Source organism: Callithrix jacchus, chromosome 15 (assembly GCF_049354715.1).
Source record: "Callithrix jacchus isolate 240 chromosome 15, calJac240_pri, whole genome shotgun sequence".
Taxonomy (NCBI): domain Eukaryota; kingdom Metazoa; phylum Chordata; class Mammalia; order Primates; family Cebidae; genus Callithrix; species Callithrix jacchus.
In genome coordinates, this window is record NC_133516.1 from 8,037,387 (window position 1) to 8,053,487 (window position 16,101).

General features: G+C 41.6%; 1 protein-coding gene across 11 annotated transcripts in view; it reads right to left on the reverse strand.

The window, feature by feature from the left end:
* The window catches only part of PEX5L (peroxisomal biogenesis factor 5 like), a 243,407-nt gene that overhangs the window by 15,825 nt on the left and 211,481 nt on the right, over nucleotides 1–16,101 (reverse strand). For all 11 annotated transcript variants that reach the window (XM_078350215.1, XM_078350214.1, XM_078350212.1 and 8 more), the window contains 3 exons: nucleotides 9,350–9,466; nucleotides 4,166–4,309; nucleotides 472–542 (listed from right to left, as the gene is read on the reverse strand). In XM_078350215.1, the coding sequence (XP_078206341.1) occupies nucleotides 472–542; nucleotides 4,166–4,309; nucleotides 9,350–9,466 (332 nt within the window). The remainder of the gene's footprint in view (nucleotides 1–471; nucleotides 543–4,165; nucleotides 4,310–9,349; nucleotides 9,467–16,101) is intronic.

Genomic DNA, 16,101 nt, shown 5'->3' on the forward strand with positions numbered 1-16,101 from the left:
GGAAAGGGGAAGTCTGTTTGGTAGAGGCTGCTTTCCAGGGTTTAAATAGGAGCTCTAATCAAGTAGTGTGTAATATTACACACACCCTCTCTTCCCATCCCTCCTTTCCCAATGTCATCCAGACCATTAGTCAGTATTCCACTTACGTTTTTTTTAAAGAATATTTTCAGATGTTTCAGAAGGCTAAAAAGTTAGAAGAAACTATTCAATGGGACTGCTTTATGACTGGGCTCAACACAGGCTTTCTCTGGTCCCAGTCAGTGTCCACTGATTTGTAGATAGCAAGACATGGTTAGGAACGTTATTTCACTACAAGTGGTTTTCCAGAGCTATGTGTGAGTCATATGCAGCATCTCAGCACTTGTCTTGGCTAAATTCTTTATACTGTACTAATCAAAAGACAAATCTGAAACAGGAAGTCCATTAACAAGTATCCACCAGGCCCTTGATTTTGCACTTAGCTTCATTTACCTCTGGAGGGCGACAATAGCTGCTTGTTCATTTTCATTCTCTGCCTGGGTTATCCCGAGGAACTGCCATGCCTGGGAAAGACAATTGATGTTAGTATTGCAAGGTGAAGCAGTATTACTAATGGGCTTCAGTTGGTTTGTTTACCTGGGATGGATCCCCTATGCAGAGCAGTCTCAGATGTGAGGGCTACATAAAAGGGAGAAATATCGCATGCATTTCTTCATTCAAACTCTCTTGTGACATCTGGGTCAAAATCCTCGGTCATTAGTTCAAAACTCGTTCAGTGTTTGTCCTTTCCTAACCCAGTGCGATGGAAACCTCTGAATTTCTGAGATTTCATTATATTAGGTATTTTAAAACCAAAAGATAAATATATAAAATTCTACAATTATGAGGAAAAGGGGTGGAAAAATAGCCCAGAAATGTAGCTAAATAAAGTTTACAATAAGGAATCTCAAGATGTTCAATATGAACTTCGCTTGTATGAATGAAAGTCAAACAGTTACTAGAAAACTTCACAGGAGATTCAGAAACTAGGAAAAGCAAAACAAAACAAAATCTTCTATGGTGTGTTCATTCCTCTAATGTAATCACTGGTAAAACACACAAAACATACATAAACACAATCATAAGGTAGACAGAATTTTATAGTCTAAATTTACACATTTCATTGTACCTTAAGCCCCTTTTCATGTTTCAAAATCCTCATAATTTTTAATTTGGATTTTGTTGTATGGATACTTGATTATTTACCCAACAATTTCCTTATTGCTCTAAGTTGGATGAAATCATTTGCTACTGTAAATAATATGAAGAACATCTTTAAGCAGATAGCTTATGTTTTTATATCTAGAATTAAAGTTTTTAATATAGCAAATTTTCTCTATATGATCGTAAGAACAATAACTGTCATGCTTTTATAAGAGTAATACACACGAGCAAAAGTCTCTCATTAGACACACTGTCCTCAGATTTGCTGGGGGTGGAGACATACTAGGGTTGTAGGGAGTTAAAAATGTTTGGGGAGTGTGTAGCTCTCCCTCCCAAGGCTGGGAGAGTTACACAGTCCCCAAACATTTTACACACTCCCGTAATACCATTTTAAAACAAACCTCTAGGAAAGCGCAGTTATCTGAAAGTGCCACTTGAATGGTTTTGGCTTTTCCCCTTATGGGTTATCATTGGATATACTTTATAAACTCATAAAAATACTGATTATGCCCCCCTCCAAATATCCTTGATTCTTTAAAATCTCTTAAAGGTACATACAGCAACCTCTATTTTGATTTCACCTTCCATGTATCTTAGAATGCTTCTTAAGAAAAGGTTGATGAAATTGCCTTTCTCTGGGGGCATTTTTCTAGCCTGTGGCCATGGTGTCATTCTCACTGTGTACAGTGCTATTATCTCAGCTTGAAGGTCTCCATAGACTCAGAAGCCCTGGGTCCTTGTCTGGGGTTCATTAGTTACCACAGGCTCTTATTTTCTCATTTATGAATCTGAGATCATAATATGTCATTAAGAGAATCTTCCAGGGCCCTTATGTCAAATAATATCATATATTTGAAAACACCTTGTAAAACACTTAGCAGTTACAAATGTAAGATGGCATTATTATTTTTAGGGGGTAGCCTATAGTTTCATATTAGTGTAATAATTTCCTCTTCTACAATGAGCATATATCTTTATTTTATTTTTGAGACAGGGTCTTGCTCTGTCACTCAGACTGGAGTGCAGTGGCACGATCTGGGCTCACTGCAACCTCTGCCTCCCAGGTTCAAGCAATTCTCCCACCTCAGCCTCCCGAGTAGCTGGGATTACAGGCACAAGCCATCCACCCAGTGAATTTTGTTTTGTATTTTTAGTAGACACGGGGTCCCTCCATGTTGGCCAGGCTGGTCTTGAACTCCTGGCTTGAAGTAAGCCCCCTGACTTGGCCTCCCAAAGTGTTAGAATTACAGGCATGAGCCACCAGGCTCAGCCTATCTTTTAAAGATTCTAATATTTTGGTTCAGAATTTCAGCTTTCAGTTCAATCCTATTTCACTGTAAACCTTTTGACCAACAAGATATTACAAGATTTAACTAGTGACCAGGTGACTCATTCTTCCTCATTCTTCACGTACAACCAATGATAACAATGAAGGCAAATACTGATATGTCAGGCACTGAGCTGAGTACTTTCTTTGTGTGAACTAATTTCATCCTCGCAACACCAGTGAGACAGTTACTATTAGGATTTCCACGTTACAGATGAGGAAACTGAAGCTTAGAGTGTTTAAATGACTTGCCCTGAGTCCTACTGCTAACAGGTAGAACAGGGATCGGAACCTATGCAGCTGGGGCAGCACAGCATGGGTGCTTAACCACTGTTCCACATTGTATCCTCAGCTCCAGTGTATATACCTATGCCTACAATTTCTGAAGATTCCCTTGGAGACATTCCTTATATGATGGTTCCTGAAAATTACAAACGAAAGAAGAAAGCATCACACTACCACTGTCTTAGGATGGGCCTCTGCAGGCTTAGGAATCCGGTGCAGTCAGACGGCAGAAGCTTCCTCCTGCTCTCCCAGTCTCTGTCTCGTCGCTTTTCTCATCTCCGAGAAAGGGTTTTTTCTAACATGCAATCCGTGGGTATACCTTTCCTGAGTACAGGCCCCAGTGCTTTCCCACAGACTTCAGATGAATTTCAAATCCTTGCCTATCTCTCTACCATTCTCCCCTCCCCTCCCCTCTTCCACCTAACATGCTGCTTCATGCCACTCTGCCGCCCCATGTCGCATTCTCTGGAAATGAAAACGTGACTCCTCTATTGCCTTCCATTCCGCCGCCACCCTGGCTCCACTTGTGCGGACAGGCTGGATGTTTCTGGTTTCCCAGGACTGTGTGCACATGTGGACACTGCATTTATCACATTACACAGATTTTTCCACTTGTCTTCCCAGATAGACCATAAACATGTTTTTCCAACTGGTAACTTTTCCCAGCTTTTCAGTATTTTGAGCCAGGACCTGCCATAATTTTTGGGACATAGCACGTGTTTAACAAATGCGGAGTGAGTAAACCAAGGATGAAGTACAGTGTGACACAAGAACCAGACATCGCTATATACTGTCCCTTGAAAACAACCGCCAGGTGCAGTGGCTCATGCCTGTGATCCCAGCACGTTGGGAGACCTGAGGAGAGTGGATCCCTGAGGTCAGTAGTTCGAGACCAGTCTGATCAACATGGTGAAACCCCATCTCTACTAAAAATACAAAAATTATCTGGTCATGGTGGTGGGCACCTTCAATTCCAGCTACTTGGGAGGCTGAGGCAGGAGAATCGCTTGAACCTGGCAGGTAGAGGTTGCGGTGAGCTGAGATCACGCCATTGCACCCCAGCCTGGGTGACAGAGCAAGACTCTGTCTCGAAAAAAGGAAACTGCTGATAAGCCTCCAGGTTGGTGATTTTGATTTTTTGTTTCCTGTCCCCAACCTTTATTTATAGGCACTATCAACACTGCTGATTAGAAATTAGGTTAGAAAACAGGTACCTATTGGAACTTTCAATAAGCTACGTTATTGAATCTAAGCTAAGCTAGATTACTCCTCTGGGAAGCTTTATATGATGGAAAGGCAGAATTCAGTGTTTTCTGTCCCTTGTTGGCACATGCCCTTTCTGAGTCTGGCAGAATGAAGGGAGAAAGATACCTCTGCATCTCCAGGGTCCTGAAGAATTGCTGCTTCCATGAACAGGATGGTGACTGGCAGGTCCCCTTCCTTCAGCCTTTTTAAACCTTCTTCAAATGCTCCAGGCCAGTCCTTGAATGGGTTTTCAGTGTGAAAGTAATATCCCTGCAACACAGAGACAGACCAGTGCATAAGCCATTGATTTCTCTTTTCATTCTTACATCCAGTAAGAATGTAAATTAAAAAGTCAGGAAACAACGGATGCTGGATAGGATGTGGAGAAATAGGGACGCTTTTACACTGTTGGTGGGAGTGTACATTAGTTCAACATGGTGGAAGACGGTGTGTCGATTCCTCAAGGATCTAGAAATAGAAATTCCATTTGACCCAGCAATCCCATTACTGGGTATATACCCAAAGCATTATAAATCATTCTACCATAAATACACATGCACACATATGTTTATTGCGGCACTGTTCACAATAGCAAAGACTTGGAACCAACCCAAATGCCCATCAAAGATAGACTGGATAAAGAAAATGTGGCACATATATACTAAGGAATACGATGCTGGCATAAAAAAGGATGAGTACATGTCCTTTGCAGGGACATGGATGAAACTGGAAACCATCATTCTTGGCAAATGAACGCAGGAACAGAAAAACAAATACTGCATGTTCTCCCTCATTAGTGGGAGTTGAACAGTGAGAACACATGGACACAGGGAGGGGAACATCACACACTGGGGCCAGTAGGGGATGGGGGGGCTAGGAGAGGCCTAGCATTAGGAGAAATACCTAATGTAGATGATGGGTTGATGGGTGCAGCACGTGTACACCTATGTAACAAACCTGCATGTTCTGCACATGGATCCCAGAACTTAAAGTATAATAAAAAATTTAAATTGAATATTTCTTTTGATTTTTAAATTTATTCATTTTAAATTTCTGCTTTTCCTTATTATGAATATAGCAGATTTTCATTGTATAAAGTTTAGATAAGACCAAATAATATAACAAGATACAGAAAGAATGATAGGTACACAATGCCACAACCTAGATATGACCACTCCTAATATTTTTGAGTTTGCTTTCTTCTGATACTTTTTGTTCTTTTTAACAATTTCCCCTCATGATTTTAAAAGTACTGACTCTTTAGACATGTTTTTGCTAAGTGCTACCACCCGTCCCCGAAATACCAGTCCCACATACTGTATATCTGTTTACCTACCACGGCCCTTTGGAGAGCTCCAAACCATTGTCATAGCTGAGTGTTTTGCCTTCACCCTAGACCAGTTTTTGCCTGTTGGGGGCTGTACTGCCCCTGTCGAGAATGCATTTTTTAAAGTTAAAGGTTTTTATGATTGCAAACGTTTAAAGAATACAGAATGTACAAATAATTGTCTGGTATTTTCTGTAAGTATATAAATTAAACAAATAGGCGCATGCTACATACACAGTCTTACAGCTTAGGCCTCAGTTTTATATTGTGATTATTTCTCTATGTTATTAAAATTATTCCTATGGATAGATATATTTATTTACTCAATTCCCTATTATAAATGTTCAGGTTATTTTAAATTTTGTGTTATCATAAATAAAACTACGGTGAAAGCCTCATGCACAAATCTTTGTCTGAATTTACTTATTACCTTAGGGTAGACTCCAGAAGGATTTATTAGGTTAAAGGTTATGAGCTGTTTTTAAGCCCTTGATATGTGTAGCTAAATTGTTTTTGAAAAAAGGTGTCCCCCTTAAACTCTCATCTGAAGTAGGTGAGAGATGTTATTTGTTGCATAGATTATCATAAAATCCTTTAAATTTGATAGATACAAATAAGTTAGTGTGTTGATGATGTCACTAAGGTCTAAAAGTAGATCAAGTGGAGGCCTTCTGTCTCCATAGGTGCTGAGAGAGATGAAATCCGCCATCAAAAGCCACAGGGTCTGAGGGCTTATGTGGGGTTAGTGTGGTTATGGGGTTCTGGGAGTGAGGGGCTGTGGCACTCAGCAGTCCTTGGGAGCACGAATTACAGTGCAGAGTCTGATGATCTGAATCAATGTCCTGTGTTCCCATTTAGCTTTGATTTCCTTGTGGAAAAGAGAGTTACTTTTAATGAGACGGTTGTTCTAATTTTATGAGATTACCTGGCCCATTGAGGGACAGAGTATTTGGAGGAGAGAGGCATTTTAATGGCTATGTAGATCGCAGATCTACTAAAATCAGAGACTATTCATCATCACATCCCCAGTACTTAGTGTAAGAGTAAATGCTCAATAGATATTTGTTGTATTAGCAAAATATCATAAAAGTTGTCCAGAACTGAATATTACTGAGACGTCTTCCACCACAAAATAATAATCATACTTATCTAAATACAGTTTTTCCTTTTTCTAAATTTATTTCTAATTTTTGTGGGTACCTAGTGGGCATATGTATTTATGGGGTACATGAGATATTTTGATACAGGCATACAGGCCTGCACATGTGTGATACGTGTAACAGTCACATCAGGGTAAATGGGGTATCATCACCTTTGTTCTTTTTATGTGTTATACTCTGTTAGTTATTTTAGTTAGTTAGTTAGTTAGTTATTTTAGTTAGTTAGTTTAGTTAGAAGCCACTTATACTCTGTTAGTTATTTTAAAATGTACCATAAACTATTGTTGACTGTGGTCACCCCATTGTGCTATAAAATACTAGATTTTCTTCATTCTATGTAACTATATTTTGTGCGCATTAACCATCCCCAGCTCCCTGCCCATTACCCTTCCCAGCCTCCGGTAACCATCATTCCACTTTCTATCTCCATTTCAGTTGTGTTCATTTTAGCTGCCACAGACAAGTGAGAACATGTGAAGTCTGTCTTTCTGTGCCTAGCTTATTTTACTTCAAGTGATGACCTCCAGTTCCATCCGTGTTGTTATAAATGACAGGATGCCGCTATTTTCTATGGCTGAATGCTACACTATTGTGTATATGTACCTCATTTCCTTTTCCTTTTTTTTTTCTTTTTCTTTCTTTTCTTTTTTTATAGACAGGATCTCATTCTCAGCTCACTGCAGCCTTGACCTCCTGGGGTTGAAGTGATCCTCTTGCCTCAGCCTCCTGAGTAGCTGGGGACTACAGGCATGTGCCACTATGTCCAGCTAATGTTTTTCTTTTTCCTTTCTTGTTTATTTTTTTTTGGTAAAGACAGGATCTCACTCTGTTGTTCAGGTTCACATTGCTTTTATCCATTTGTCTGCTGATGGACACCTAGGTTGCTTCTATATCTTGGGTATTGTGATACATACTTTTTCTAGGCAAGAAAATTCCACATCTTTCTTCAAGTTATTTATACTTAATCCTCAGTGTTCTCTCCAACCCCACGAAGTGCTTTTTAAACACATAAATCCTAGAGCAGGTGGAACTTCAGGAGTGGTTTGGCTGGTTGTTCACTAATGGGGTCCTATCGGGGAGTATCTCTAAGGAATCCCCTGGGGACTTGACCTGGTTGGGAGAGTGTCTTTTCCATAGACTTAGTTTGCTAGCTATATAATGACCACCTGTGAAATACAGCCCAGTCTCCACTCCACCCCCATGCACTGTATAATGACCACCTGTGAAATACAGCCCAGTCTCCACTCCACTCCCATACACTGTATAATGACCACCTGTGAAATACAGCCCAGTCTCCACTCCACCCCCATGCACCGTATAATGACCACCTGTGAAATACAGCCCAGTCTCCACTCCACCCCCATGCACCGTATAATGACCACCTGTGAAATACAGCCCAGTCTCCACTCCACCCCCATGCACTGTATAATGACTACCTGTGAAATACAGCCCAGTCTCCACTCCACTCCCATGTACTGTATAATGACTACCTGTGAAATACAGCCCAGTCTCCACTCCACTCCCATGTACTGTATAATGACTACCTGTGAAATACAGCCCAGTCTCCACTCCACTCCCATGTACTGTATAATGACCACCTGTGAAATACGGACCAGTCTCCACTCCACTCCCATGTACTGTATAATGACCACCTGTGAAATACGGACCAGTCTCCACTCCACCCCCATGCACTGTATAGTGACCACCTGTGAAATACAGCCCAGTCTCCACTCCACTCCCATGCACTGTATAATGACTACCTGTGAAATACAGCCCAGTCTCCACTCCACTCCCATGTACTGTATAATGACCACCTGTGAAATACAGCCCAGTCTCCACTCCACTCCCATGCACTGTATAATGACCACCTGTGAAATACAGCCCAGTCTCCACTCCACTCCCATGTACTGTATAATGACCACCTGTGAAATACGGACCAGTCTCCACTCCACTCCCATGTACTGTATAATGACCACCTGTGAAATACAGCCCAGTCTCCACTCCACTCCCATGTACTGTATAATGACTACCTGTGAAATACAGCCCAGTCTCCACTCCACCCCCATGCACTGTATAATGACCACCTGTGAAATACAGCCCAGTCTCCACTCCACTCCCATACACTGTATAATGACCACCTGTGAAATACAGCCCAGTCTCCACTCCACCCCCATGCACCGTATAATGACCACCTGTGAAATACAGCCCAGTCTCCACTCCACTCCCATGTACTGTATAATGACCACCTGTGAAATACGGACCAGTCGCCACTCCACTCCCATGCACTGTATAATGACCACCTGTGAAATACGGACCAGTCTCCACTCCACTCCCATGCACTGTATAATGACCACCTGTGAAATACGGACCAGTCTCCACTCCACCCCCATGCACTGTATAGTGACCACCTGTGAAATACAGCCCAGTCTCCACTCCACTTCCATGTCACTGGTATCACTTCTGTTGTTGGCGTATCAACAGGATGTCAGAGCATGGCGAGAGTAGCCCAATTCTTGCTCCAAGCCACCCTCAATGTCAGCTAGTTCAGGAACTGGCCAACCAGCAGCTCTAAGCTCTGGTCAGCTGCCAAACGATCTGTCTGAACACTGATAAAAACAAAAACATTTCATTCCAACTTGGCTTCCTTCAGGCATTGGATAATTATATTGTATCTTTCTATTAGAATTTCTTCTAGGTCACAGTGACATTAAATTGTCTTTTTAATTCCTCTGTTTTTGACAAAATATCTATTGACTAATCTAAAAATATGATTCAAAAAGCTGGAGAAAACTAGTCAGCATGTATAGAAACAGCATTGGTTACCTTCTCACTAGCCGAGATGGTTACTTGGGTCTGAGCTTCTTGGTTCTCAGATATCCAGTTCCTCCGAGCCATTTCTTCCCATTCTGCTTGCATCTTATCCCAAAACTCTGTATCTGACTGGGGAAAAATGAACAGAGATCGATTTAAGAACATGCCACATTATCTGTTTTTCTTCCTAATAGGTAAAAGAGGCTTCTGAGGAGGAATGAAATGGTGACATCCAGTTGATATGCATGGCTGAAGAGCTGCTGGAGTGTGCTCACAGGTCAGAGCACTGGGGTGGATTAGCTGTGGCTTTCTCCAGCAGGAAAATAACTGCCATCAGAAAGACCAGGATCACAAATGCCAAATTCAGCTGAAAGCCCACTGCTTACACACAGTTCCACGTGTGGGCACTAGGCCACATTTTAGGAAGAGCAGTCTCTCCCAGAATTGCTGCTAGCGTGTGAGGAATTAGAGTGACTGCTTTGGGCCTGGCCGAGCAGTGACTTGGGAAGACAGTGACTCGGAGTCAAGCACTGTGCCGGCAGAAAACAGCCTGGAGGGTCACGGTCCGGAAGCTAGGACTAAGGGGTCTGAAGCCCATCTGCCTTCCAAACCCACATTTGTCTGCTTACAGCAAGCTTGGTCCACGGGTGCTAAAGAATGAGGGACCCCGGTGTGAACCCGACTGATCCTCTTCAAGGACTTTTTTTTTTTTTTTTTGAGATGGAGTCTCCCTCTGTCACCCAGGCTGGAGTGCAGTGGTGCGATCTCAGCTCCCTATACCTCCACCTCCCAGGTTCAAGTGATTCTCCTGCCTCAGCCTCCCAAGTAGCTGGGACTACAGGCACCTACCACCATGCCGGGCTAATTTTTTTGTGTTTTTAATAGAGATGAGGTTTCACCATGTTGGCCAGGATGGCCTCGATCTCCTGACCTCATGACCTCCCACCTCGGCCTTTCAAAGTGCTGGGATTATAGGCATGAGACACCACGCCTGGCCCCTCTTTAGGGACTTTATGTGGCAGGATGAGTTTTTGAAAAATACTACTTTGTGTTTTTGTTTCCTTGTTGTTTTCCCACACATCTTCTGTAAGAGAAATCAGGCCATTTGTTCTTTCCTTCAAGGGAGGTGTGCGTTCCTAAACTGAAGAAGATTTTTGCTGCAAGAGCTGTCCCTGGTGGGCCTATATTTTATTAAGCCTGAAAAGAGTACTTTAGGTGGCCCAAGGGGCAGGAGGAAGGAGCAAGTGTCTTAAAGAATTTAAGAGATACAGGGCCTGGGAGCGGTGGCTCATGCCTGTAATCCCAGCACTCTGGGAGGCTGAGGTGAGCGGATCACAAGGTCAGGAGATCAAGACCATCCCGGCTAATATGGTGAAACCCCATCTCTACTAAAAATACAAAAATCAGCTGGGCGTGCTGATGGGTGCCTGTAGGCCCAGCTACTCAGGAGGCTGAGACAGGAGAATCACTTGAATGCAGGAGGACGAGGTTGCAGTGAGCTGAGATCATGCCACTGCATTACAGCCTGGGAGACAGAGGGAGACTCCAACTCAGACAGAGAGAGAGAGAGAGAGAGAGAGAGAGAGAGAGAGAGAGAGAGAGAGAGAGAGAGAGAGAGAGAGAGAGACAGGGAATTTTCCAGGGGCAGGGAAAGAGATGGAGGGTGGCAGGTTCTGAGGAGTGGGAGGCTGGTGTTCAGTTTTAGCTATTTACCAGGCAAACCAGCCTGATATCAGAGAGGATGCCAGAGGGTGTGACAAACAGGACACACTTGAACCCCTGTCCCACATGGCCAGGAAACAGTGGGACAGGAATTCAAGGAACCACTTGGGACTTGGATGGCTGTTAGTGGTCACCATGACAGATGGCAGGGGGTGGTGGGGAGACTTCGTCTTTGTTTTCTGACACTACATAAGCCTTCCATATTTCATGCCCTAGACAAAGTTCCCTGCCAGCCTGGTAACAGAGACACTTGGAAATCACTTTATTTTCTTAAACAAAGAAAACAATGAGCATTCCTACATCTGAATCTGGGACTGAAATTCATACTCTTTACAAATAGCACACGTCCGTTTCTATGGTTTGAAGGCCTGTCGCTTGCTGATACACCGTCATACTGACTTGAGGTCGACCTTCCCCTTTGAACCCTTCTGGTCTGCCTGGGCGGTGGTTGTCCTGAAGTGAGAGTCCTTCTGAGTTGCTCTGAGTGGTAATTATAACCTTATTTCTTTTAGATATAAATGTTCATGGGATAAGAACCAGCTCAATATGATTATCCCAGGTTGCTAAATAAATAGGTCTCACTCCCGCTTTATTATGTCCAGAATTCTCATTCCTCCCACAGAAACGGGTTCTGCCCCTTTGGCAAAGGCCTCCTCTTGGCAAGGCAGCGGGCATCTTGACAACTGATGCCCATGATGCTGGGAGGACATGGAACAGCTACTAGGTTTCCAGGTTCAGCTCAGAAATAAAATTCAAAATTTCCCTTTTAAAGGCTTTTTCTAGTAGAATACCACATTGTGCAAACAGAATAATCTCAAATATACTACAGCAATGGCTAGATAAAAGACTAGGAAGGTAAGACAAGTTCTTAATGACTTATAAAGAGACTTAGACTCCCACACAATAATAGCGGGAGACTTGAACATCACATTGTCAATATTAGACAGATCAACGAGACAGAAAATTAACAAGGATATCCAGGACTTGAATTCAGAACCAGAACAAGTAAACTTAATAAACATTTATAGAACTCTCCACCCCAAATACACAAAACATACATTCTTATCAGTACCACATCACACCTACTCTAAAAGTGACTACATAATTGGAAGTAAATCACTCCTCAGTAATTGCATAGCATTTCACAGATTTAAATGAAATATTGGTTGGCTGCTTGTTTGTTATTTTCTTCCCTTATTCCTTCCTGTCTCCATTGTTAAGCACAATTATTGGCATAAAAGAGGTTTCAATACCCATTTTTAGACTGCATTTTGGCCTGGGCAATAAAGCGACATTCAACGTTCTCTCTCCCTCTTTCTTTTCCTCTTTCTTTCTCTCTTTCATTCTTTTTAAAAATTATTCTATTTTTTTCTTTCTCTCTTTTTTTCTCTCTTAAAAAAAAAAAGAGACTAGGAAGAAATATGCCCCATATTAATAGAAATGTGTCTTTGAATGAAGAATAATGGGGGATGTTTTTCCTCCCTCTTCAAACTTTTCCTGCTTTCTGAATTTTCTATGAGCATGCTTTGCTTTTATAATTAAAAAAAAAGGTTAAACACAACACAACAAAAATCTCTTTCCTTTTTAAAAATACTATGAAACCTGAATTATTAGATACTAACACGTTTGGAAAAAATTCAGGGGATTCATTTTTGAAATAGCTTTTCAAAGATGCAGGTTTAACCTGTCTGCAGTAGAAAGGAAGACAAACCTATCGAGAATTTTTATAATGTTTGCTGACTTCCCCGGACTCGCACTGGGTGACGCGAGATGCCGATGACTGCATGTACTTTTCAAGGCAAGTAAGTTCGTCTAGTGAGAGTCCTCGGAATTTAAAGCATATTACCAGTCTTCTGCATGAAAGAATGAGAAGGATTTAATGATGTGTACATCTGAGTTACCAAAGGATGCATTACCTTTCTTGCAGCTTGAAATCAGAGCAGTAGATACATAAATAAAGCTGCTGGGGAAAACAGACAGAACCTCAGCTGAGGTGGAGCTGCTGGGCTCTCAATGAGATACACCAGAACTCACTGTTACCACTTAAAATGAGTTACTGCTGACTAATTAAAGTGCACAGCACAGTTTTCATTTAATTACAGAGACTACCTTCAGTATAATCAGTTTTCATCCAGTTGCAGAATCTGGACTTCATTCACATAGCTACAAGTGAACACTGCTTTCCCCCCACTATTTTAAATGAGCTTTAGAGAAACCGGAATCATTTCAATTTTAAAGGTATTAGACATAACTGAGGGGATTTCATTTATTGATAATTTTCTGAGTGCTCCCGGGATTCTGGTAGATTGTTTAGACTCTGTGCACCAAGCTAGCTGCTTACATCAGAAATGGGCTATTACTTTCCATCCACATGCATCTCTAAGAACAGCCTCTGATGATAAAATACAGCACTACTCATAAACACACTAGGGTATGCAGTGTGATGATGACAACCGCGACGCTCCCCTTGGACGGGCCTGGGGTCAAATTCTTGTTCCGTCACTGCCCTTTTGCAGATCTCTTAATATTTCTAAGTCTCATTTTCCATATCTTTAAAATGAAGATATGATAGCAGTTTTGGTTAGTTGTTATGACAACTAAATGAGAAAACGCATTGAGAAAATGCATCTGTGGCATAAAGCACATGGTAGATGCTCAGAAAACTCGGCGTTCTTGCTAGTGTTTTCAAAGCATTGAGAAAAATACAGAGAATAAAACAAAAATCACCCACAACTGCAAAGCTCAAATATAAATACTGTGAATAGGCTGGTGTTTTAACTTGCCATAAAAACACATTATTCTTTTAGACACTTCCCTTCTCTTCATTTAAATCTTTCCCTTCCACCTAATTATTCAAAAATAGGATCAAGGTTAAGAAAATTATGGTAAAGCCTCTATAGTGTGGATTGTTAGGCAGCAATTAAAAAGTGTTTATGAGTAGTTTATTAAAACGTTGAATAGTCCTTGAGTTATAATGTTTCTTGCTAAGTAGTATAATTGCAGTAACAGAAAACCAACCACAATAATGGTCGGGGCGGGGGAAGACTGCAGAGAAAGGCACCGTAAACTGCTTATTTTTAATCTCGTCACTTTTTCTTGTACTTTTTACTATTTCCCAAACTTTCTGTCGCTAGTATAAGTTATTTTGGTGGAAAAGTAAGACTTGGTTTAAAAAAATGCTTACTTCTTTTCAATTTCAACTTCTCCGTGAGGTTTTCTTCCGCATTCCCACACTAGAGCATTTTGCCTCCGAATTCCTTCATCACTGGGATTCCGTGTTAGTGGTTTGAAAGAAGAAGATGTGTGCTAGAAGTTGAGCAAGCTGTTTTTTTTTTTTTTTTTTTTTTTTTTTTTTCTTTTGAGACGGAGTTTCACTCTTGTTACCCAGGCTGGAGTGCAATGGCGCGATCTCGGCTCACCGCAACCTCCGCCTCCTGGGTTCAGGCAATTCTCCTGCCTCAGCCTCCCTAGTAGCTGGGATTACAGTCGTGCGCCACCATGCCCAGCTAATTTTTTGTATTTTTAGTAGAGACAGGGTTTCACCATGTTGACCAGGATGGTCTCGATCTCTTGACCTCGTGATCCACCCGCCTCGGCCTCCCAAAGTGCTGGGATTATAGGCGTGAGCCACCACGCCCGGCCCCGAGCAAGCTGTTTTAACTCAACTGTAGGTTACTTTTCCTCGTTTGTAAAGTGAAAAGACTGCGTTCACTAGATAGCAGCTCAGGGTTCTTGGTCTACATGGATTGACTCAGATCAGAATAAGGTGGAAGAAGGATCTTAGCACAGAATCACATTTTTTATTTTTGAAGGGAGCTTTTAGTCTATTTACTAATGTCCAAAAATTATACTTTAAAATGTGTTCCCGAAAGTACATTGGACATTAATTTCCTTCACTTTTTTGATTGTAAAACTGGAAAACAAAAGTTTTTTTAAAATAAGAACCAGGACAATATTAATTAAATTAAAATACAAAGATAAGAAAAGAAGCAATTTATTTTAGAACAGGAAAGTTTACGGGATGACAACATATTATCAATTCCAATTCACCAGTTTATTTACTAATTTAGTTAACATAGAGCTATTTTTGATTTTGTGGTCAAATGTAATTGTCAGAAAGATCTCGGGCTTGCGCTATAAAAGAACGAATCAATGTGAGATTATGTGCCAATTCTGCCTGGGAGGAGTCTGAAATTCTTTTTGCCTATTAGACTTCCATTGATTAACTGTCACTGGATCAAAACTTGAGAAAACCAAACCAAACCAACCAGGTCTGCACATACAGAAGAAAGAAAGCGGCACTTCATGTACATGGCAAGGAGTGAGAACCACTATGTAAGTCCGGATTAAAAATTTGCCACAGCATGATTGTGCTAAAGTGAAGTAAAGGAGTGGCAGTCAGTTCCTGAATGGGGTTCTTTTGCTTTAGATGAGTTTAAAACTCCTGAAAACTCACTGAGAAGCTCTCTGCTCGTTTTAAAGAATAAGGTATGAGACATGTTTACTAAACCCACACCACGTGTTTGTCACTGTGCTTTGCATTATGAGAATATTTAGGAAACTAAACAAGTCAGAGCAAAAATACGGAGGTGTGGATGCTACCCTCAAGAAGCTCAGCGGCTACCGATGAAACAGACAGAGTGGAAACTAATTCAGGGCAGGGTGCACAGTAACTGCAAAAGCAGATGAAGTTAGTTGCTCAGTCTCACACTGTTTCTGTATTGCTATTTTGTGGTATTCTATTCTGATTTCTGGTAAATGATAGAACCAGAAATCAAAATATTTCATTCTTTTCTTTGACAGTACTTTGCATCTTCCCCATGCGGCTACAGCAGTTTCTCTGGTCTCCCGTCTGTGCAGCACCTTGTCTCGCTTCACTAAGAGGTGGTCTACTGCCCTGTCATGGAATGCCTGCCTTGTGAACAGAACACAAGTGGAATACCCTGGCAAGCCTTTTGAGGCTAGGTCCTAAAAGGTGGTACCGTTTCTGCCTGCCTCTCTGAGGACACTTACCCTTAGAATCTAGCTACCACCCTGCCAGG